The sequence below is a fragment of the Pleurodeles waltl genome, chromosome 9 (assembly GCF_031143425.1).
Source record: "Pleurodeles waltl isolate 20211129_DDA chromosome 9, aPleWal1.hap1.20221129, whole genome shotgun sequence".
NCBI classification, from domain to species: Eukaryota; Metazoa; Chordata; class Amphibia; order Caudata; family Salamandridae; genus Pleurodeles; species Pleurodeles waltl.
In genome coordinates this window covers 1,140,018,013-1,140,040,988 of record NC_090448.1, presented here as the reverse complement: position 1 = coordinate 1,140,040,988, position 22,976 = coordinate 1,140,018,013, and the positions used below count along the sequence as shown (strand labels likewise).

The 22,976-nt window shown below is 44.9% G+C and overlaps 1 protein-coding gene across 1 annotated transcript in view; it reads right to left on the bottom strand.

Annotated features, from left to right (window-relative positions):
• The window catches only part of CDAN1 (codanin 1), a 219,765-nt gene that overhangs the window by 68,553 nt on the left and 128,236 nt on the right, over nt 1-22,976 (bottom strand). The window contains exons 15-16 of the mRNA XM_069208913.1: nt 17,416-17,497; nt 357-446 (exon numbers count right to left, since the gene is read on the bottom strand). Of these exons, the coding sequence (XP_069065014.1) occupies nt 357-446; nt 17,416-17,497 (172 nt within the window). The remainder of the gene's footprint in view (nt 1-356; nt 447-17,415; nt 17,498-22,976) is intronic.

The window sequence follows — 22,976 nt, the reverse complement described above, 5'->3', positions numbered from 1 at the left end:
TTGGTTTCAGTCATTTGATGTCATCAAAATTTTTAGACTAAAAGATCTTTAAAATGGTGCCAGAGCCGAGGGAAGCTGAATATTAGTAGACAGATTGCCATAACCTATTAGACTATCTGAAGCACCACAATACTCTTATTCAATGACAGCTATGAAATCAAAACAGACTGTACCAATGAAGATGGCAAAGAGGCGTTGTTTACCGATTCAACAGTGTACATATAAACAAATATGCGATACTCTGAGTACTGTGGCTCAATGCACAATCTTGCAAACACTGGACCAAGGCACAACATTTTAGTCAATGGAGCCCACAGAGCCCACAGTCAATGGTTGTCCTTAAAATCTTCACTCACCAGTCCCTGAGCTGTTGCCACTATGTCCACTGGGAAATCATCCTGCTTGGCTTCACTTGTGAAAAACATCTCCTCTGGCACAGATGGGATCTGAAACAAAGGTTTTCATTACTCAGTAGTCTCTAGTCAATTAATTTCACATAGATGCAAATCAAAGAATATCGTATGAGTTGCTCTTAAAGGCCAATGACGTCTGCAAGTTGAACCATCAGTTTAGGTCTTACTTAAGATGTAAACACAATGATATTCAGAAACAAAATGGCCTGCATCCCAAATTACCCAATGACATACATACTAAGAAGCAACCCCAGTATTAGGAATGTACAAACACTGAATTGAAAGAAAATACTTTGCATGCATTTTTTAATTTTGCACAGCTGATGTTCTAAAACTGATAAAAATGATTTTAGGTTTGCGCGCCTATTAAAATCACACAAAAGTGCTGTGCCGTGCTAACCATGTGTACTTTTGTACACTTCTGACTGCAAAAGAAGGACCTCTGTGATGCACACACATCCCGCAGAATAGTCAGGCAAGTAAAGCATTGTGAGCCACTATACATGCTTGGTCACTTAAAACGACCCCACACTATGTGATCACACACAGTATGATTTATGTGTAGGCATCTTATACTAACGGCTAGGTTGAAAATGAGTGAACACATATCAGTATTTTTCTGTCATTTGGAGGCAATCGGATTATAAACACATTTTATGGAAAAAGCCTAAAAACGGAATTAAAATTCATAAAACGGTAGTGACTTGAGAACATCAGACAGGGATCTCAATATGCACTTGATCTTTTTCCAACCCCCGACCACTCCAGCCCTCCAATTATGATTTCACACAAACGCTGTTAAATTGTCCATAGGTAGGTTTTTTTTTTTATAACTATTATTCTGTGTAGGGATGAGATCTGTTAGACTGCTGTAGGTTATGGGTTAATGCGTTGAACATTGCTGCAAGTCTATGCAAGGTGCCGCAGAGTGCCAAAATTATCGACTGATAGCAAGGGGACTGACTGCCTGCAAGCATGAATGACCCTCCCTGATCCATGACAGGGCACTGTGGGCCTGCAGTCATCTAATGTGCAATTGGATGTTTGTATGTGGAAACTGAGGGCCTGCCAATTGCTAGTGTGTTTAAGTTATGTGCTGTGCCAGAATTAAATTTGAAGCCAATGCTTTATCGTAACACTTTGCATAGTCTCACCTTTTGGACAGGATGAGCATTCTTGCTTGCACATGTCATCCTCAAACTGTAGGAACCAATCGTACAATACTTCCAAATAGCTCAATCAGACCATCCTGAAAGAACATGGACCCGACAATTCTTCTGCCTTCATAGTGAGGTGGGTGGAAGATTAGCCCATCCTCAAATATGGGGTACATGTGTTGCCTATGGCATCTTTATTGGATGGACTAATGAATGCAGAAAGCCACAAAAGCAACTAATATCACGACACAAGAGAGGCACCTATATAGGACCGCACGTAATTTCCGGAGTGAAACAGCTTTGGTGCACAGCCGCACTGTGCCACCTACCGGCATGCAGAGGCACTGCTGAAAAGCTTTTAGATCCAGTCTGATGTCTAGAAAATATTTAAAAGGTGAGGAATCTGCAATTAGAGTCTCTACCAGAAAGAACGTTACAGAAAGTAAATAACCTGTTCTTCTGATAGAGACTTCTCTCGGGAGATTATTCACCTTTTGAATAGATACTAGGGCAGTACCTATTAGAAGGTGGGGCTGTGAATTGCCTCAAGCTAAAAAGTCCTTTAAGACCGAGCAAGTGAAATGCCCTTCTTGGCGAACCTGGCTGTAATGCTTTGTGAACGTATGAAGCGATGCCCACGTAGCAGCCTGGCAGATGTCCAGGACAAGGAATCTGTGTGCCAATACAGTGGTAGCAGCTATTGCCCAGGTAAAATGGGTTTGCAGACCTTTTGGAGGCTGCTTCTTGGCGAATGCACAGCAGCGCTGTGCTTGTTTACATAATCTTCCCATGGCTGCATGCATTTAAAGCGTGCATTTTAAGGCAATCTTGAACTGAGTGCAGCCACGGGCAGATTCAGTAAACAGGTAAAAATAAAATACAGCGTACGGCACATTAAACAAGCATTGTGCAAGCACTGTGCAGACAACAGCTTAAAAAATAGTCCCCATAAAGCGGATGAAAATAGTACTTGGTCGACGGGAAACCCATAAGAGCAAACGCGTGAGGAACAAGCATTGGTATATGCAAGAAATAGTGTGACAGCCCATAGAAAAGGAGGAAAAATAAGTTGCAAGCACACGAACCAATGAAAGCAAGGAAACCGGGGAAGGGGGAGGAAGGGCAGAATGTAAGCCCCTTTTGAGATTTATAATAACCCCTTTGCCTCCCTGGTGCGGGTCACGACCAGTGGCCGACACCAGGGAGGGGGTTAGAAAATTCTCGGGGGCATTATTTTTTATTTTTTTAAACTCCCCGGGAGACACGGAAGCTTTTCCGTGTCTCGAACCCCACCCCCCACCTGTACCTTTGTGACGTCAGCGCGCCGCAAGGCACGCTGACATCACATTGTTTTTTCCCCCATTGGAGCAGGTAACGGCTGTAAGGCCGCTTCCTACTCTGATGGGGAAAACGGCCCCAAACGCCTTTCCCAACGTTCGGGAAGGCCTCGTATGAAAGGGGAGACTCTGCTTTCATACGGGGCCTTCCTCAACTCGTTTCCTGGCCCTCGATCGCAGCACAGCTGCGATCGAGGGCCAGGAAATGTCACTAGACACCAGGGATTTCACTTGGGGGGGGGGGGGTCGGCCCCCTTGGAAAACCCCAATCGAGGCCAGGAAACGCGTTCAGGAAGGCCCGTATGAAAGGGGATATAGATCTATCTATAGATATATCCATGTAGATAAATATATCTATATCTATATATATCTATATCTATATCTATCTATATATATATATATATATATATATATATATATATAGTTCACTTTTGTCAGTGCATGTATGGTTTCCCTGGGGGCTACGATCGGCCTCCAGGACAACCAGACCCACATATAAAAGTGAAACATATATATATTTGCCACCAGTTGTCTTGCAGTTGCAGCTTGCGTCTTCAAAGCAATGCACATACTTCAACTGACGCATTTCAACTGTAGCTTTTAGGGAGCAATAAAAAAAGTCAAGTAAGTCTTGTGATTATGTTTCTGCTACAAAAGGATCAGACTTTTGTCTAGTGGCAGTTTTATTGCCATAAAGAAGTGCAGAAGGTTTATATGCCTATTGCATAGAGCAAATCTGTATTTTATGTAAATAGCTGAGTACATTAGTAAAGTCAGCCATTTCCTCCGCTATAATACAAATGAAATGTATGTGCGGGATGGGGGGTGCTATGGAGAGATGAAAGGCACTTTTGCTGGATGGTAATGAGGGAATCCGAGGAGGAGGACATGGGAGTGGGAGCACCAATAATGATTGTTGGACTGGGCGCAGGAGGTGCTAAAGACTGTGAGGAATGTATAATGCAAGGTGTTTTTTGAGTATCTGGAAAGAACATGCTGATTGAGGGAAGAAGCGCAGGTAAGGTGGCCTCTACTGTTGCACATATCACACACACACACCAGCAATTTTGTGACTGTCTACGTGGGCTAGTGTTTTAGAGCAACAGTTTAGACCGTAGCAGAGATGGCATCTCGTTGGATGACTGCTGCTCAAGCCCTCACTTGGGTCATAGAGGACAGCTCTGACATAGGATCAGAGACTAAGACAGCAGATACTGCGACAGCATCTGAGGGATAGGACAATGGCGCAGACTCTGGGGGTGATTTTTCAGTCAGAGAAGTCACACTGGATAACTCCTCTTCCAGTAAATTATGAGGGAGGTGATGAGGACAGTCCTGGTGTCCCTTCTCAAGCAGTCTGTGCAACAGGGCAATAGTGGTTAGTCCAATCCAGAGAGCAGGTAAATGCGGCGGCAAGCACAGAGAGAGAGTGCTCTCTTGGGAGCTCCCCAATTTAGTTCAGCCCCAAATTCCACCACCCAAATCATATTGTGGAGACATCAAAATTATCTATCACAAAACAAACTGGTTTTGTAAGGCAGGCACCTGTGTTTTTGGTCCTGGGTTCGGTGGCCATATAGAGAAACATACTAAACCCAAACGTTTCTGGAAACTAGACATCCGGAGGAGTCCACAGAGGTGTGACTTGTTCGGATTCCTTAAAATTTTCTTACCCAGAATACCCTGCAAAGCTGAAATGATGAATAAAAACTCAATTTGTCTTGCATTTCTGTCACACAAACTACAGGAATATGCTAGGATCCACAAAATTCCTACCACCCAGTGATTCCTCACCTGTCTTGGTAAAAACACTACCCCACTTGAGTGCCTATACCTAGTGCCTGCGTCAGGATTGGATCACCCAAGGGTCAACAGTTGCCTCATGTAAGTACCAACATTGTCCGTTGTGTGATCTAGTCCTGTCGCTGGCTCTAGCCTTCCCACACAAGTGAGGTACCATTTTTATCGGGAGACTTGGGGGAATGCTGGGTCCTCTCTGATTCCAGAACTTTCGGTCACCGAAATGTGAGGAAAAAGTGTTTTTGGGGCCACATTTTGTGGTTTGCAAAGGATTCTGGGTAACAGAACCTGGTGAGAACTCCACAAGTCACCCCATCCTGGACTCCCCTAGGTGTCTAGTTTTCAAAAATGCATAGGTTTGGTAGGTTTCCCTAGGTGCCAGCTGAGCTAGAGGCCAAAATCCACAGCTAGGCACTTTGCAAAAAACAGCTCTGTTTTTTTTAGGAAAATGTGATGTGTCCACGTTGTGTTTTGTGGCATTTCCTGTTGCAGGCACTAGGCCTACCCACACAAGTGAGGTACCATTTTTATCTGGAGACTTGGGGGAACGCTGGGTGGAAGGAAATTTGTGGCTCCTCTCAGATTCCAGAACTTTCTGTCTCCGAAATGTGAGGAAAAAGTGTTTCTTTGGCCAAATTTTGAGGTTTGCAAAGGATTCTGGGTAACAGAACCTGATGAGAGCCCCACAAGCTAGCCCATCCTGGATTCCCCTAGGTGTTTAGTTTTCAACAATGCGCAAGTTTGGTAGGTTTCCCTAGGTGCCGGCTGAGCTAGAGGCTTAAATCCACAGCTAGGCACTTTGCAGAAAACACGTCAGATTTCAGTGAAGAAAATGTGATGTGTCTATATTGCCTTTCCTGTCACGAGCATTAGGCCTACCCACGCAAGTGAGGTACCATTTCTATTGGGAGACTTAGCACAACAACAAGTGTTCTTGCCCCTTGTCTTTCTCAACATTTGTTCCTTCCAAATGTAAGACAGTGTTTAAAAAAAGACGTCTATTTGAGAAATGGCCTGTAGTGCACATGCTAGTATGGGCACCCCGGAATTCAGAGATGTGCAAATAACCACTGCTTCTCAACACCTTATCTTGTGGCCATTTTGGAAAGACAAAGGTTTTCTTGATACCTATTTTTTACTCTTTATATTTCAGCAAATGAATTGCTGTATACCCGGAATAGAATGAAAACCCATTACAAGGTGCAGCTCCTTTATTGGCTCCGGGTACCTAGGGATCTTGATGAACCTACAAGCCCTATATATCCCTGCATCCAGAAGAGTCCAGCAGACGTAAAGGCATATTGCTTTACAAAATTTGACATTGCAGGAAAAAGACACAGAGTAAAACGTGGAGAAAAATTGCTGTTTTTTCAGCTCAATTTCAATATTTGTTTTATTTAATCTGTTATTTTCTGTAGGAAAACCTTGTAGGATCTACACAAATGACCCCTTGCTGAATTCAGAATTTTGTCTACTTATCAGAAATGCTTAGCTTTCCGGGATCCAGTATTGGTTTCACACCCATTCCTGTCACTAACTGGAAGGAGGCTGAAAGCACCAAAAATAGTAAAAATGAAGTCTGTCCCAGTAAAATGCCAACATTGTGTTGAAAAATGTGGTTTTCTGATTCAACTCTGCCTGTTCCTGAAAGCTGGGAAGATGGTGATTTTAGCACAGTGAACCCTTTGTTGGTGCCATTTTCAGGGAAAAAACCACAAGCCTTCTTCGGCAGCCCTTTTTTCCTATTAAAAAAAAACAACGAAATTTTAGGTGTATTTTGGCGAATTTCTTGGTTTCCTCCAGGGGAACCCAGAAACTCTGGGTACCTTTAGAATCTCTAGGATGTTGGAAAAAAGGGACGCAAATCAGCCAATTCCTGAGCCATTGTGATCATCCTGAATTTTTCCTTCCTGAGAAAGGCATTGAGAGGTGTAGGTCTAAAATAGGATGAAGACTTTGCTCTTCCTCAGTACCAGAAAGTAGCAGGAATAACAACTGTGCCCTGCTTGTGGTGCAGCCATCCTCTCGATAGCTCCTTTGGTTGCTGTTAGATGAAAAGAAGGTCCTCAGTCTGCTCTGGGGACTGTGGAAGGTGCGATGGAGTGGCAATGGAGGGCAAGAGTACCCTTTCTGGACAATCTGCAGGACGCACCTCTCTAATGTGATGGGCTGCCAACCCAGCAAGAATCGTAGCATCCTGCCTCCAAACAAGTGGCTGTGCTCCTTTAAGAGCGCACTAACTAGAATGGAGCTTGCTGAAGGGGGGGGGAGATGGTTTGTAGCTAGTGGGCAGCAGATTGAGTGGTTTGCGGACTCTGACCAAAGGGGAGGTGGGCGCCACAGCTGTAAAGCTGCTGTGCCCCTTGTTGGGGATAAATTTGTTGATGGTATGGGGTATCTCTGTTGAAGCCACGAAAGAAACGGTAGGGCTGATGCGGCTGGCAAGGTAGGGAATATAAGCCCAAGAAGCATGTTGTGGCCCTGGTTTCCTTGACCTGCTCCAGAGTGGAATCTGACTTGTTTCCAAACAGGAGAGTCCCGCCAAAAGGCATGCCCATAAGGGATGATTGGACACCACCTGAAAAAACATTTGAACACAGCAAGGTGTGGAGGTGAACTGCAAAGGTGGTGCCAATGGCTCACCCGATAGCATAGGTGGTTCCCAAGCCACAAGGACTTGTGAACTTGGAAGCACCACAACCGCTCTGGATGGCCTGGGTAAGAACAGGTTGGAGTACACCTTGGAGGAATTCAGCTATTGAATGCCACAGAGGTTGGCAGCTCGCATTCACAGACCTGAGGGTCAAGCTGGTGGAAGAAAACATCCTCTTCTCAAAGGTGTCCATGTGTTTGGTCTCCCTACTGGGGAGAGTAGTCTGGAAGGAATTCGGGTTTGTCATACTTGTAGACACCGAGCTTTCAGGAGAAGTGTTGCAGAGACAAAAATGCAGGGTTGCCCGGGGAAGTGCAGAGGCGTATCACATTCTTGTGATTGACCCAGATCAAGGTTTGATTAAAGCCCCCAAATTGGTATCTGTAAGTGCTTCCTTCGAGAGGAGGAGGAGGGGCCCAGTGGATGTTTGCCCGAGTTGGTGCACTTCCATCACGGAATTGGTTTTGACCTCTAAAATGGGGAGCTCAAGGTCAAGAACCTGACCATTGAGTAAGAAGTTCTCTCCTCAGTGGCAGGACCAGGAGAGGAGACGAGGCCCGACTCAGGGGAAGTATCAAGATCACTGGCTTAATAACAATTTTTCTTGTGGTATGGTTGCCCTATTTCATCACCGATCACCTGCATCGTAATCATGGTCATAAATCCGTGCCAGATAAGGAATGCAACGTATGTGTCCTTCCTTGTGGGGGTGGCAAGTACAGTGGGGGAGGTGGTGCTTCACTGGAAGCCAAGAGCAGCCTTGGTTGTCTCGGCTCCAACTCTTGAGTCAGAGAGCACAATGTCCTTTGACGTCGATGGAGACAACATCGGCGTCAATGCGCTGGCAACCTTTGTGGCGATGGATTCAGAATGGGAGCATCAGAAGGGCCTCAGAAGGTACAACTGTCACCGAGGGTGCACCTGCTGGCAGTACAATTAATGGAGAACTTCCTGGCTCCTTGGGCCCGAAGGAGGGTTGTATGATGGAACAACGAATCCTGAAACCACTCATGTCTGAACAACGCGGTCGGAACAACGACCGCGTTGTTACCACGAATGCCTTTAACACACATGCCTCATCAACGATTGTTCGCTGTAAAGGCATGCCTAGTAAAGGCATGTGTGGGAGGGCATGCGTGGTTCCAGCATTCAACCACCCACCTGCCCTAACGCCCAGAAGTACCCCACCTCTAATACTAAAACTACCCTGACCCCCCCACCCGCCCCTCAAAACTAAAACTACCCCCCTTTGACTTTGACTGGCCTTGTCGCAGAGTTGTCTGGTGCTTGGTGACAGTTTCACCTTGCAGCCTTCAGGTTCACTGACATGCAGTCCCTGCAGGCATTAGTGAGTTGTGGCTTGACATCAGGCACCACAGGCAAAGCTGATGAGGATCCGTCACGGACATCAGTTTGAGACTGTCCTTACAGGGTTTGAAACCTTGTCATCTTGGGAGGTGACACTTCCCTTGCACACTAACATTTTTGTTGTTTATCTTGCCCTGGTAGGGTATAACCCACACACCGAACTGACACTGAGTCGGTTATTGAGTTAACAATTGGAGAGTCAGGAAAGCGGAGGCTTTTACCGTAGGCTGTTCAGGCCAAAACACCTACGAGTCCATTGGAGGGAGGTAAGATGATGAAAGTCCTGGCACATCAGGAAATATGAGCACGGTCAAGGTATTGTTTAATTGTCACTTGTCCATGGGGAATTCATGGTGAAATGTTCTTTAGTCTATTGCTTTAGAGACACTGCTGTAGCATTATGGGGATGTCCAAATAGGAAGAGCAACTGCAATTATTAAAGCATGGTTACATTAAGTAGACTGAAACTCCTCTCCTGGAATGTATGAGGATTGGGAAACTATAAAAAAAGATAGAGTGCTAGCCCTGCTCAAGAGAAGAGGAGTGGGCATAGCAAGTTTACAGGAGACTCATCTCACTGACCAGGAAGCTAACAAACTGACTAAGAAATGGAGGGGACAGGTGTAGTATGCCAACTACTCTTCTTATTCTTGGGGGTGATGATCCAGTTTGCCCCAGGGGTGCCATGCGCACTAAGATACATGGAAGCAGACGTAGAAGGTAGTTACTTATTCCTACAGGGTAGACTAGATGGGATAGATGTAGCCTTTCTGAACTCGTACGGATCTAATGTTGATGAAGGACAATTTTATGACGCACTGTTAAAAGTAGTTACCCCAGCTGTGGATACAAACTTATTCTGGGCAGGATTGCGTAATAGATGGGGACTGGGACCGACATCCTTCAAAACAAAACACTAAACCAAGAATGACGGCGCGGCTGAGAGATGTCATGACACAGTTGGTGCTCCGTGACATATGGAGGGAAAAACACTCCACGCGCCGATAACGCACGTCACACACCAACAAATGGCATGTTTAGTAGCTTGGATAGAATTCTGATATCGGACGTTTTGACCCCGGAGATACTGAAAGTTGAACATCTCTCATGCTACCTATCAGATCACGCCCTGGTAGTCATGACATTTCAATAGGGGGTGGGCACTAGGTAACCCAGCACATGGCGATTTCCCACCAACATACTTTAGGGTGTACACTGACAGGAAATCCTAGCTGAAGTCCTGCAGAACTATTTTATAGACAATTGGCACGGCACACAAAGTAGCGCCACAGAGCGGGAGGCAATAAAGGCAGTTCTCAGAGATAGATGTATGGGCTCCACTTTTGGCGCCAGCAAGGCCCTCCAAACTGAACTCCTACAAAAGGAAGAAGCACTAGTGGCACTACAGGGGTCACCCCTGGAGGATATCCAGGGGAGAGATGAAGAGATCTCTTTATGTTATGTTATGTTATAAAGGTTTATATAGCGCCTAACTGCCCAAAGGCCTCGTAGCGCTTATACTGCCATAACGGTGACATACTGTTTAAATTTATACGAGGGTTTTAAGTTTTAAATAGCCAAGTCTTCAGTTCCTTTCTGAACGACATCTCTTGAGGGTTTACTCTCATCTTGAGAGGGAGATTATTCCAGAGCAGAGCGCCTTGATATGCTACCGATCTTCCTCCCCATCTGGCTTTCCTCGTTGTTGGAATTATGGCCAGATTAGCTGAGGAGGATCTAAGTGGCCTAGCTGGAATGTAAACCTGTGCCACTGTTTTCAGCATTTCAGGTCCCTTATCAAATATGGATCTATGAAAGTGGCACAGGGTCTTGAACTGAATCCTTTCCGCTACCGGGAGCCAGTGTAGGGAGACAATTCCTGGCCGTATTGAATGTTGTTTAGGAATGTTTAGTAGCAGACGAGCCGCTGCATTTTGTACCCTTTGTAATCTCTGAATTACATATTTCGGGGAGCCAATAAACAAAGCATTACCATAGTCAATCCTAGCACCAATCAGTGCCTGGACAACCAATCTTCTTGCTGGGAAAGGTAAAATAGTTAAAACCTTCCTCAGGGTCCTTAGCAGAGCAAAAGCAATTCTTGCTATTCTATTCGCATGTTGGGCCATTGAGAGAAGAGGGTCCAGCCATACCCCTAAACTTTTAATGAGACCTTTAGGGGAGGGGAGGGTCGATACTCCTCTCAGTAGGCTGGAGTTAAAAAGGGGAATTTTATTTCCAAAAAACATAACCTCAGTTTTGTCATCGTTGAGCTTTAATTTACTATCAGCCATCCAGGTTGCAACTGCTTTCATACACGGACCTAGAGCTGAGCCCATATCTGGGTGGGAATTAGAAAAGGAGACTATCAGCTGCGTATCATCTGCATATGATACTAGGTTCAGACCGAACGGCTCAACTATGCCTGCTAATGGCCTCATATAGATGTTAAAAAGTAATGGACTTAAGGCCGAGCCCTGAGGAACACCACAGCTACTGAAGGTAGAGATATACTCTCTATCGAGTACCTGAAAAGACCTCCCATATAAGAAGGAGCAAATCCAGTCTAACGCGGTACCGGCAATTCCACATCCTCGTACCCTTTCTATGAGGATTTTTAAGTCAACTGTATCAAAGGCCGCACTTAGGTCGAGGAGGATAATCGCGGTTTCCATGCCTATATCCATCCTCTTCCTTGCCTCTTCTGTAATGGCAATCAGTGCGGTTTCTGTACCATGTTTAGGTCTAAAACCCATCTGGGTGGGATGTATAAGATTCTTTTCTTCCAGGAGTGTGGAGAACTGAGTGTACATGTTTCTCCGCCAGTTTGGCAATTAGGGGCAGTAATGAGATAGGTCTATAGTTGCTCAGGATCTTAGGATCTAGGCTGGTTTTCTTCAAAAGTGGCTTGACAATAGCTTGTTTTCAATGGTCAGGTACGGTGCCGTCACTCAGTGAGGTGTTAATAAGATTCTTTATTATTGGCCCTAATGCTGAAATTCCCAAGGATAGAATCTGGGGGCGGGCAGGATCTAGTGGGGAGCCCGATTTTGTTGAGCTCAATAGATTGGTAACTCTGTCCAAACTGATAGGAGTAAAGTTTGTGAAAAGGGTTAACTCCCCGATCTCTTGGCTTATTCTTTTCTGCTCGTTATTAGTGGACTTGGGAAAGGCTAGATAGATATTCTGGATTTTATCCAGGAAAAAACTAGCCAAATCTTCTACATGTTGTTGGGGGGAGTCCCTAATTTCTGCATCCTCTCTTGGATGGATAAGATCTTTTAGGGCATTAAAGATCTCCTTGGGAGAGTTGGCAGCTGCTTACATTTTTCCTGAGTAATAGGTCGCCTGAGTTTTTTTAATTTCCAAATGATAATCTCGGATCAGATTTTTATAATCCCTTTTCATGGATTCATCTTGGGTGCAGCGCCATCTCCTCTCTTGTTTCCTGCACTCTCTTTTCTTCTCTAATAGGCATGCATTGTACCATGGAGCCGACTTCTTACGCCGGGTGCTTTTTGACAAGGAGAGGGGTATAGTCTCCTCTAGGCTGTTCTCTATCCATTTATTAACAGAATGCGAAAAGTCTGTTATGTTATTTGTATTTATACTTCCTGGTCTATTTTTCTCCAAAGCGGAGACAAAATCTGAGGATTTTAGTCTGTGCCATTTCCTTCTGCGGGGGAGTGCCCCCATATAAGGGATCTTGTAGTGCGTGAGATGTAATTCCATTTCTAGGAGGAAATGATCCGACCATGCTAGCGGGCAGGATGATAGAAATTTTATATTTGGGTTATTAGAAAAAACCAGATCAATTGTATGACCCTTAACATGGGTGGGGCCTTGAATTTGTCTTAAATCACATGCATTCATGTCTGCTATCAGCATCTTAGAGGACGCATTATCTGTGTTCTCCGCATGAAGGTTAAAGTCACCCAGCACTAAAAAGTTGGGTTTAGTGTGTATTAATTGTGAGGTGTGTTCTGCTAGTGACATTATAAAATCTCCCATGGGACCAGGTGGACCGTAAATCAAAACACCCGAAAGTGTGTAATGAGGGTTTACATTGATGGCGAACGACATGCTCTCGCAACCTTTGATTAGGATGGGGGCGGAATTGATCTTACACGTGTCTCTAAGAATTACTGCAATGCCTCCCCCTCTGCTAGGTCTGTCCACTCTGCTGATCTTATAGCCTGTGGGAAGGGCCATAACGACATCTGGTGCAGAGCTTTCATCCAGCCATGTTTCTGTTAGAAACAAGGCCAGGGGTTCAATTTGTTCTATTAAAAGATGGATATTCGTTGTATGAGCTCCTAGTGAACGACAATTAACTAGGCAAATGGATAATTTATCATGATTCTCCGCTTGTCGATGGTCTGTGAACGTTTTAAGTGACCATGCACACCTGGGGCATCTAAATTTGGCCTTATGTGGATCTAGGCTTTTGCTACACAAGGCAGGAGGTTTTTTGTTAAGGAGAAGTAGCTCCTCTCTAGAATAAGTGATAACCATCTTTTCAGTTAGGACTCGAGCATAATTTCTAGGCTCTTGGCTCGTTCTGGCGCGGACGGGCTTGCCTTTGGCGCGCCTTCGGCGCGCCCGCTGCGCGCCGCGCTCATAGTGTGGCTAAATAGCCCTCCAGCACTAGAAGCTAGAGTGCTAACCCTCAAAATGGCGGCAATAAAAACGAGTTATGTTTCTATTAAAAACGAGCGTCTAGCTCCTTCATATACAAAAGTGCAAAGTGCAGTTTCAGTTCGGTTTCTAGTTCATCAAATTCAAGGTTTAACAATTCACATTAATATTGGAATTCAGTTAAGCAGTATTTTGCCGTTTTAACTAAGCGTGGGAGAGGCACAGGGAACCTCTGCCTACCTTCAGCTGCGCGCCGCGCTCATAGTGTGACTAAATAGCCCTCCAGCACTAGAAGCTAGAGTGCTAACCCTCAAAATGGCGGCAATAAAAACGATTAGCAACAATTGATAGAGGTGAGAGATAGACTTGAGCATTATACGCTGAAGTCTTAATGCCAGTTACTACACAGGGAGGGAGATATTTCAGGGTGCCTACATGCCTGGATCCTGCATTGAAAACTGCCACGTTCCCCAATTATGCACCTCAGAACTCCTCTAGGGGACGATGCATACACACAATCCTCCATATTACATACACACAGATATCACTTACAACAAGTCTACACTAGCCCACCTAAACAAAACAGCGTTTATAGCGAGTATCACCCTCCCACAATTAGGGGAAGCAAAAGCCCAAGATCTAGAAGCAGATCTTTCAATAGAGGAGATCAGATTGGCACTGACTAGTCTCCTGGGGAGGGGAAGTCTCCTGGAAGTGACGGCTTCCCAGTAAACTTTTACCATACCTGCATAGCGGACATTACCTAACGTTTAATGGAGGTCTATGTAAAGGCTAGGGAGAGTGGGATCCTGTTCCCATCCATGAGCGAGGGACACATAACAATGGTGTTGAAGCCAGGTACAGACCCCTCATCGTATCAACCACTTACGATGATTAATACGAATATTAAGATCCACTTCGATTACAACCAGTGATTACGAGATTGGTTCATGCAGATCAATGTGGGTTCATACCCGGTAGGAACACAACCATGAATTTGCAGCGCCTCATGCACGAGATGGAAGATTCACAGGACGAGCTGATGGTAGAGTCTGTGGACATAGCTGAGGCATTTGATACCACTGATTGGCAGTACCTCCAGTATGTCTTGAGAGCGATGGGGCCCGGACCCCAGTGTTGATCCTGGATACAGCTGCTGTATACTGAACTCGCGATCAGGGTCAGGCTTTGGGGACTATGTTCTGAACCTTTAGCGGTGAGCAGTGGGACACAGCAAGCCTGCCCGTTGTCTCTATTGCTCTTTGCATTGGCAATGGAACCTCTGGTGATACAAATCCGGCAACAGTTGGGGAGATGGGGGATCAGGGTGGGAGACGGGACCCACCTAGTGCCCTTCTATGAGGCGATACCCTCTTCTACCTGAGAACTCCCGGGGAGTCGCTGGTCATTTTGCTCCATTATTCAAATACATTTGGGGACATTACAGGACTCTGAATTAACCAGAACAAAACCCTGGTGTTTCTGCTGGGGAGACTGGCAAGAGTGGACCCGACAATACTGCTGAATCTACCACTGCAGTGGGAGACAGACAAGTTCCGCTACTTGGGGTTAACATAGCTTCTACCCCTCTGAAATGTTCACAATATAATATTGACAAAGTGATTGAGGGACTGCAAGTCTCAATAAATTTCTGGAACACACTCCCTCCCATTGGATGGGTGGCAGTAGCAAAGATGATGTTCCTACCTCGCTGTCTCTACACATTACAACACTTCTTTGACACTTTGCCTCAGATATTATTTAGACACCTACATTCACTGCTAACAACAAAACTCTGGAAGGGCAGTAGATGTAAAGTGGCACGGGAACATCTACACTTACCAACACTAGAAGGAGGACTCGCAGTTCCACATATGGAGATATATTACCTCGTTTCCCAAATCCAGTATGCTGTGCACTGGCTTGCGGAGGGAGAAAACTAGGAGAAGACACTACTGGCAAACAGGGAGATGGCCACGGTGTTGCCACTCCTCTTACACTTTGGAGGCCGAACCACAGTAAGGATCCCATATCTTATCACACATGCTTCAACCCTATTGGAGCATGCTGTAAAAGTGATACTGGGAAGAGCCCCGGTTACCACGGAGTTCAATTTTGGGGATTTACCAGGTTTTCATATTCTGACAGCAACAGTAGACACAACGGCCTGGTGGGGGTGAGGGGTTTTGTAACACTGGGTGCCCCTTTACCCCGCTGATGAATTTCTCTCTTTTGAGGCTGCACAAGACTTGTCTGTTTTGGGAGAGGGTCAGTTTCTAGTTTACGCTAGTATAGCTAACATAGCTAAGGAGATAGGGCCAAGCTACCCGCCTGCCCTGTTGTCCTCCCTTCTATTTCGGGCGCTACTGGAATTTGGGGGTGCAAGACATTTCGAATTTACACAAAGCAGCAATGGCTGATAGACCGAGGACCCAGTTCCTGGCCAGAGCAGCATAAGAGGTTGTCCTGGGGGTCCAGATCAATGAGGCGCGATGGAATAGGATGTATTAGCTAGTGCGTACTGTGTCCAGCAATGCTAGATTTAAATTGGCCCACTTTAAGTATTTACATTGTACCTACAATGTTCCGGTCCTCCTCTATAGGATGGACCTTACAAAGGCAAAGGGATGTCACCACTGCCCAGAGGATACAGCATCCTTCCTACACCTAGCTTGGTACTGCCCACTAGTAAGGGCATTCTGTGAGGCTGCGATACACCATTTGGGAACTAATTGTGGCATAAGTGTAGAAAGTAACCCGGCAGTAGTCTTGGTGGGAGGCATAAAACCACATAAAGGGAGAAAGATGGAGTACAAATTTACCCAACTGACACTCTTATTAGCTAAACCTGGATGGGACATACGGGACCTATATTGGAACACTGGAAAAAGGGAATGTGCAGTGGCAGAGGAGGTTCGCCTTAAGCGTACCTGAAAAGATAATAAATTGAAGGAAGACCTGCAAGCATGGGGAACACTATTAACAAGGTTTGAGGAGGGGGAATCCCAATCTTCTAACAAGTCAACAGATGAAGAGGGGTGGCACAAACAAACGGGGTAGACAAGTACTGTCACCATGGAGGAGTAAAGGGAGTAAAATGCTGTTTGGCGTATTTATGATAATTGCAGTTTAGGAACGATCCATTCCTGGAGAAAAAGGGTAAAAAAATAAATTAAAAAAACATAAAACCCATGTCAAATAATTGTATACAGCGGTGATCTTCATTGTTATAAAGTTTTTGGTTTACTTGTCAATGTTGGATTGATGCATATACAAGAAAACAATAAAAAGATTTTTAAAAAAGAAAATTGAAAAAATTGTTTGTACAACTGTCTCAAAAAGATGAGAGGTAGCTTCCTATTCGCATCTGGTGGCGTGGAAAGATAGATACTGATATCAGTGCACGTGAGTGGCGCCTATATACGTCCAGCATCAGTGTGGAGCCACATGATGCCACCTACCAGCGCAAAGAGGTATTGCTTACAAGTTTCCGGATGCAGTCTGACACCTGGAGAACATTCAAAAGGTGGGGAATCTGCTGTTAGAAGTCTCTATCAGAAATATTTGCATTATCCAAGCCAAGTGTCATCCAATATTAGTTTACAGTGTTTGTAGCTGTGCCAGATTGCTAAAATAGCCACAACAGATTAACCTTTCGACAATGTATCTAAAAGGAAAACATCGACATAATCTGGCATGGTCCGGCTCTTGAAGACAACCCCGCTTGTCTACACATTCCCTCAAAGGTTTAAAACTCCCTTAAGCTTTGCATACCTTTTTATCTGGACTATTTTTATGAAAGAAACAGTTTTGGGTAACACCTTCTGTCCAAACATTGTGTAGATTGTAACTCAATTGTATTCAGGGAATCATACAATAACACAGTTAATGTTTGAGAAATGCCTTTACTATGGTGTATTTCCTGTTCTGTTACTCAGAACACTGGAGGTTCATGAGCACTCAACGGAGCTGTCACTGACTAAGGCTACTGCAAACTACAAGCAGAGAAAAGTTTTGGAAGGGCAAATGGGGGAATTTGTATACAGTACCTGAAAGAGCCATCCAAGCACCGCTAGTATAAGCAGCTTATTCAGGAAGCCCATCTCTTTCTCATCCGAGAGAACCATGCATCTGTGATAAATGGAAAGGCAAAGGAAGCGTTTAGTTTTGAATGAAATACAGGGGATAACATGAAGATATTAGGCAACATTTCTGGAAAACAATACTGCCTCCTCCTAAGTAACACAAAGCAATATCATTGTTCTTCTCAAGACCCGAGATAAGACTGAAGTGGAAGCATTTCACTCACTTCTTTGGAGAATTAGGACCAACATGTTTTAGGAAGAAAAAAAATACATTTCTCATTTATGTTAGGTAAATTTACGAGTGAATTAAAATATACTTAAATTGTAAGAGTTGTTTAATAACTAATCTACATTTCCTTTTTACTTAGCAATTTGTGCAAATGAAAATTTGTTCACTTAGAAGGCCTTTTTTTTGTTTTTGAAAGGGCAGCAAAGCTAGCAGAGCTTTAGGTCAGGTCCCAATGCTACCAGACATTCATGGCAGGCAGCAATGTAACCTGAGGGTCAGGTAAGGTAGCAATGCTACCAGAGCTTCAGGTACAATAGCAATGTCACCAGTAATTCAAAGGAAACTCCAATGTTAGCAGAGCTTCACAGATCCTCCTCCTGACACTGACACTAATGTAGACGCTGATTCACAAGCATGCTGCGCTCATTCCCACCCACCCGCCAGCTTGCTCCTGCTGTGCCGCTGCCCCCGCAGGTGAATTTTTGTGGAATCCCCATTATTTACATGTTGCTGGCCACTTTACACCCCCTGCTTTACCCTGTGGATGCGGCGTTGGTCAGTTGGAAGGACCGGGTACACAGAGAGAGATGCCGGATGCTGCAAATAGCCTCCAGCCTCTAGGTTCGAAGTTGGAATAGTTCTAAAAAAAGTCAGTCACACCGGAGCAGGGATGTGTAGACGGGGCTGTGTCCCTACGGGATTGTGTTGTTTGCGGACACGCTGTCTGGGGTCGGTGCAGGGCTGCTGCTGGGAGTTGAACTGCATTGTTTTCTGGCTCAAACCGCTGGTATACCCTAGTTAAGGGTATTATCTTTTGGGAGCAGCTATGTAGGGGTGCAGCCAAAGGGGAATTCATGACCCCCAGAATGCGTTTAAGTGCACTAAGCAGGCGCTGTTAAAGCTGCGGTTGGGGTGGTGGCAGCAGCAGCTCACAGTGGCATCCAGGAGGCGGTAAGTGATCTGAGCTGTGATCAAAAGCGTCCTGTGGACACTTCCCTTGCATTCTCCAAGCAATAAATGCAGAATATTAGGCCCCTCAGTTACTTGTGGAGTTTGTGTGGCGATGTATCCTCAAAAGAAAAGGGGTTTAAAGGCTCCAGCTAAAAATATGAGAAAAGCACAGGGCATGAAGGGTCCAGCAGCTGTTTCAAGGAACCAATTGAGTCAAGAATGTGTCCTGCAAACTGAAGGGGAGCAAATAAGCCACCAAGCAGACCAATCTCAAGGGATTGTAACTAAGCAATCCTCAGCAAAGGTCTAAGCTGCCTCCAAAAAGAACTTCATGGGCAAACACTTTACGAACTTAGTCCCTCAAGTCTCTGGGAGTCCCCGTCCTGTGGTATCCCATTCTAGGAGGGCAAGAGGGGGTGAGGGGAGTCCTGGAAGCCCAAGAGGGGGAAGCCTTGGATATGTATGAGTCTTTCGATCAGATCCATCCCAAACTATCCTTGTCTCCTTGTATGTTCCGTCCATCAAAGCTAAGTTTTGCAGTCTCAGAGGAGGAGGTGGGTGACATGACAGGGGATGGAAGAGGTGGGTGTGGTGGGGGTTTATCTGGAAAAGGCAGGATTCAGGAAGTTATGTCTGCTACAATAGATCAATCAGGGATTTTAGCCCACGGGGTGAAACAAGGGAGCCATGTTACATAAATGGTAAATGAAGACCCTTCACTACTGAGACTCTCACCGATATTGGACATTTTATTGCTAATGCAAAAGACTCTTAAAGGCATACTGGAATACTCTCTTGTTGCACATGAGGCGTGGAGAACTGAAGCTCATATCCAGCAGGAAATACTGGGTGAACTAAAAGAAACAAAATGTGTGTATGCCCTCCCTTGTTAGACCAGTGGCCATCTCACCTGGTACGCCGGGGGGAGAGGGGGGAACCCTTCTGTGTATATCCCAAAAGGTCTATGTTGGTAAAAAGATGGTATCATGGATGATTTGGGAACTGGCAGCTTTGTCGCGAGAACCAGGGGAAAGGCTCACGTAGTGAGAAAGGGTCAAGGAGGATCTCGAACAAGGTCAGGAAGTTCCACTCTGCAGATATGGCAGGAAATTCTCCCAAAAGTAGCAGAGAAGAAAGTATTGGGGGGGGTAAAGGAATGAAGGATGCTAGCTGGGGAGAGGAATAAGAGGCAGTCAGATACGCTCCCAGCCCTAAGGAAGACAAGCCCCAGGGCTTTGGATAACAACGGTAGAGTTAAGATTAACAGTAAGAAGCCCATCAAAGTAAAGAAAGTGGGGTGCCTGGTAGACAGGACTTATAGACTTTTTTCTCCAGACAGGAAAAAGAGTTTCAACCTCCAGAATCCTCTTGCTCTTACGTTGGGTAGTCAAGGGGGCTGTATATCAGATCAGGAGCTGCCACAGGTCCCAAGCAGGGCTCTGAGAACTAAGCAAATAGATCTGGATATCATGCACAAGGGGAAGAAAGTAAATAAATGGAAACCATTAAATAGGTCTAACCTCCTGAATGTGTTTGCTTTGGGTAAAACTTTGGAGGAGATAGCATCAAGCGATATAGCTTTTGTACCAGGAGAGGAAATATCCCTGCAACTTAGCAGGCCACTATTGGAACATCCTGCCGGCCTAAATCTGCAACAAGTAAATAAGGTGATTGGAATAGACAGCACCTCCCCCACCTCTTGTTTAGTGGGATATAAGCACAGTAACGTAGAGGTTACAGTAGCAACCAACTCCAGAGCTGGGGAGGTGGACTATTTCCCACTACACAACAGGCTTGTGCGGCTGAGTGTTGATCGGAAGAGTGCCTCTTCCTGGGAAGGGCAGGTGGGTTAGACCCTCCCGCCAGCCTGGGTATTTTCTCCTGGAATGCTCATGAGATGGACCATCTAAGAAGAACAATAGATCTAACACAAACCTGGGAGAAAAATATGATATGCCTGGGTTACTTACCGAAGTAACATCTATAAAGCTGGAGAGGAAGATCAGAAAGGAAGGTGGCCTACTCCGGAGGAAGAGGAGGATTTATTGGAGTCCTTTTCAGAGGACTCCTTTCTGAAATTAATAGCCTCCTTGAAACTAACTAAGGCAGCAGGACCGGACAATCTACCCACCATTGTTATAAAATCTAACCGTAAGTGGTGGGCTTGTATCTTCTCTAAAGTCTTTCTTTTTGTAACAAAAATGGGTAGCTTCCCACTAAGTTGGAAGAGCACAATAATTAAGTCAATCCATAAGAAAAAGGAGCTGGATGACCCAAGAAATTATTGTTAAATTAGTTTGCTGGATACTGGGGCTAAATTGTATTCTAAGGTAATATTAGGGTACCTGAAAGATTGGCTCGAGAATGAAAATCTTGTCCCGATGGTACAAGGAGGGTTTAAAAGTGGTAATTCTACGATAGACCACTGCTTCAGTCTTTGGGCTCTCGGGCAGAAGGCAATGGCAACGAAAGGGAATCTCTTCTGTTGTTTTGTTGATTTCAGTTCAGCCTTCGACTTGGTAGACCACACCATTCTTTGGGACAAGCTTGGTCCTCCAGGAATTGCATAAACAAAATTGGGCACAAGTAGAACTGGATTTAAACTGGACTCTATCCACAAGAATCCTGCTAAGTAACAGTTTAAAGCAGGATTGCATTTTGGTTCCCTCACTGTTTGCTTTATTTTTGGCTGATTTGCCTAGTGCCTAATACAAAATCCTTTTTGCCAAAAATGGGGGAGGGGAGTAGGCACATATCGTGCCTCCTCTATGTGGAGGACCTGGTCATTTTAGATCTGACCCAGGTGGGCCTTTAGACAAAGCTGGATAGTTTCAATTCATATTGTATGGCCAACAAGTTAAAGTTTAATTCAGAGAAAACAAAAATGATAGATTTTGGGAAAACAACAAAAGCATACAAGAGGATGCTAAGCAACGGAGTGGTGGAGGCAGTGCTTAATTTGTGCTTGTTGTTTCCGGTGCTGAGCACCAGCACTTATTTGTGAGGGCCGAGGCTTATTCTTATGCCTCAAGCATTTGCTGCGAGCAAAGATACATATGGGAAATACGGAAGAAGAAAAAACTAAAAAGCGTCCTAAAGGGAGAAAGTAGAAAGTTGTAGGATGAGCTGAAGGGGCGGGGTGGCCGTAAATGGATTGAAGAGGCCCGAGATGGCTTCAGCATTACGCTGCCTCAGTATTCAGTGCTGGCAGATTTAATTACAGCAGCCTCGTGTTTAAGAGAAGGGCTTTGACCACCGGCACCTCTTTATTTACAAATTGAGCACTGGGTGGAGGTGCTAACCTCCTACAAATATCTAGGGATGTTGTTTAATAATAAATTACACTGGACCATGCATAAAGAAATGGTGGAGGCGCGTGCATTATCTGCTATAGGAGGCCTAGTAAAATTTTAAAACACTTATGGTGGTCCATCTCTGACCCGAGTATTTGCCACTTATAATGCTGTGGTTCCAACTCAATGCCAATATGGGGCAGAATTGCTGACTTTAGGTATAGAGGCCAGCTGGGAGAAGTGTGATTGTAAATGCCGTAAAACATTGTTAGGACCACCCAAAAGCACAATGTGACCGAATATATGCGTAGAAGTGCACTTCCAGGCATGGAATTTCTTGGCCTTTAAGGCTTACCTTACCCTTCTGGGATAAGCTCTGGACCTCGGAAGGCCAAAAAGTGGCAAGCCTTTGCACTCAGGAAATCTCAAGAACAGAACTAAAATGAAAATTGCAGCGAGGTTGAAGGTGGGCAAATTTAGAGTAACAGAGGCACCACACTTATCCATAGGGGAACTGAGAGAAGACCGCAAGAGAATCTAGGATAATAGACTTTAATTATGGTGCAAGTTATATGCTTGAGGGTTGGAACAACTCAAGGTGGTATCCTTACATATCAGCATTTCTGAACCCCAGACCCGTAAAGGTTTGGGTGGAACTGAATTTCCGGTATTTAAAAGGGGAGGTATTTAATGCATTTTTTGACGCTGCAAACAATTGCTACTGTGGGTTGCAGGTGACAAATCCAAATGTTAGTTTTGTTTTCGACTGCCTGCACCTTTATAAAATACGATGCCAGATTTTAAAGCCCTTCTTATTAAAATATGGTATCCATCATCGAAAAGGGGCATTGGCACTTCTCACGAACATGGGTTGTTGGCACAGCCTGTGCACTAACACATTTCTTAAAAGCAAGCTTGTACTAGAACTATAGTAAAGCTTTATACTGGTCAATACAGGTGGGATTTTAGGTTGGGTTATGGGAAGAAGGGGGCCATTCAGTGAGTTTAGGTTGTATTTTTTAATGAGGGATCAAGTGTTGGGGGGTAGGAGC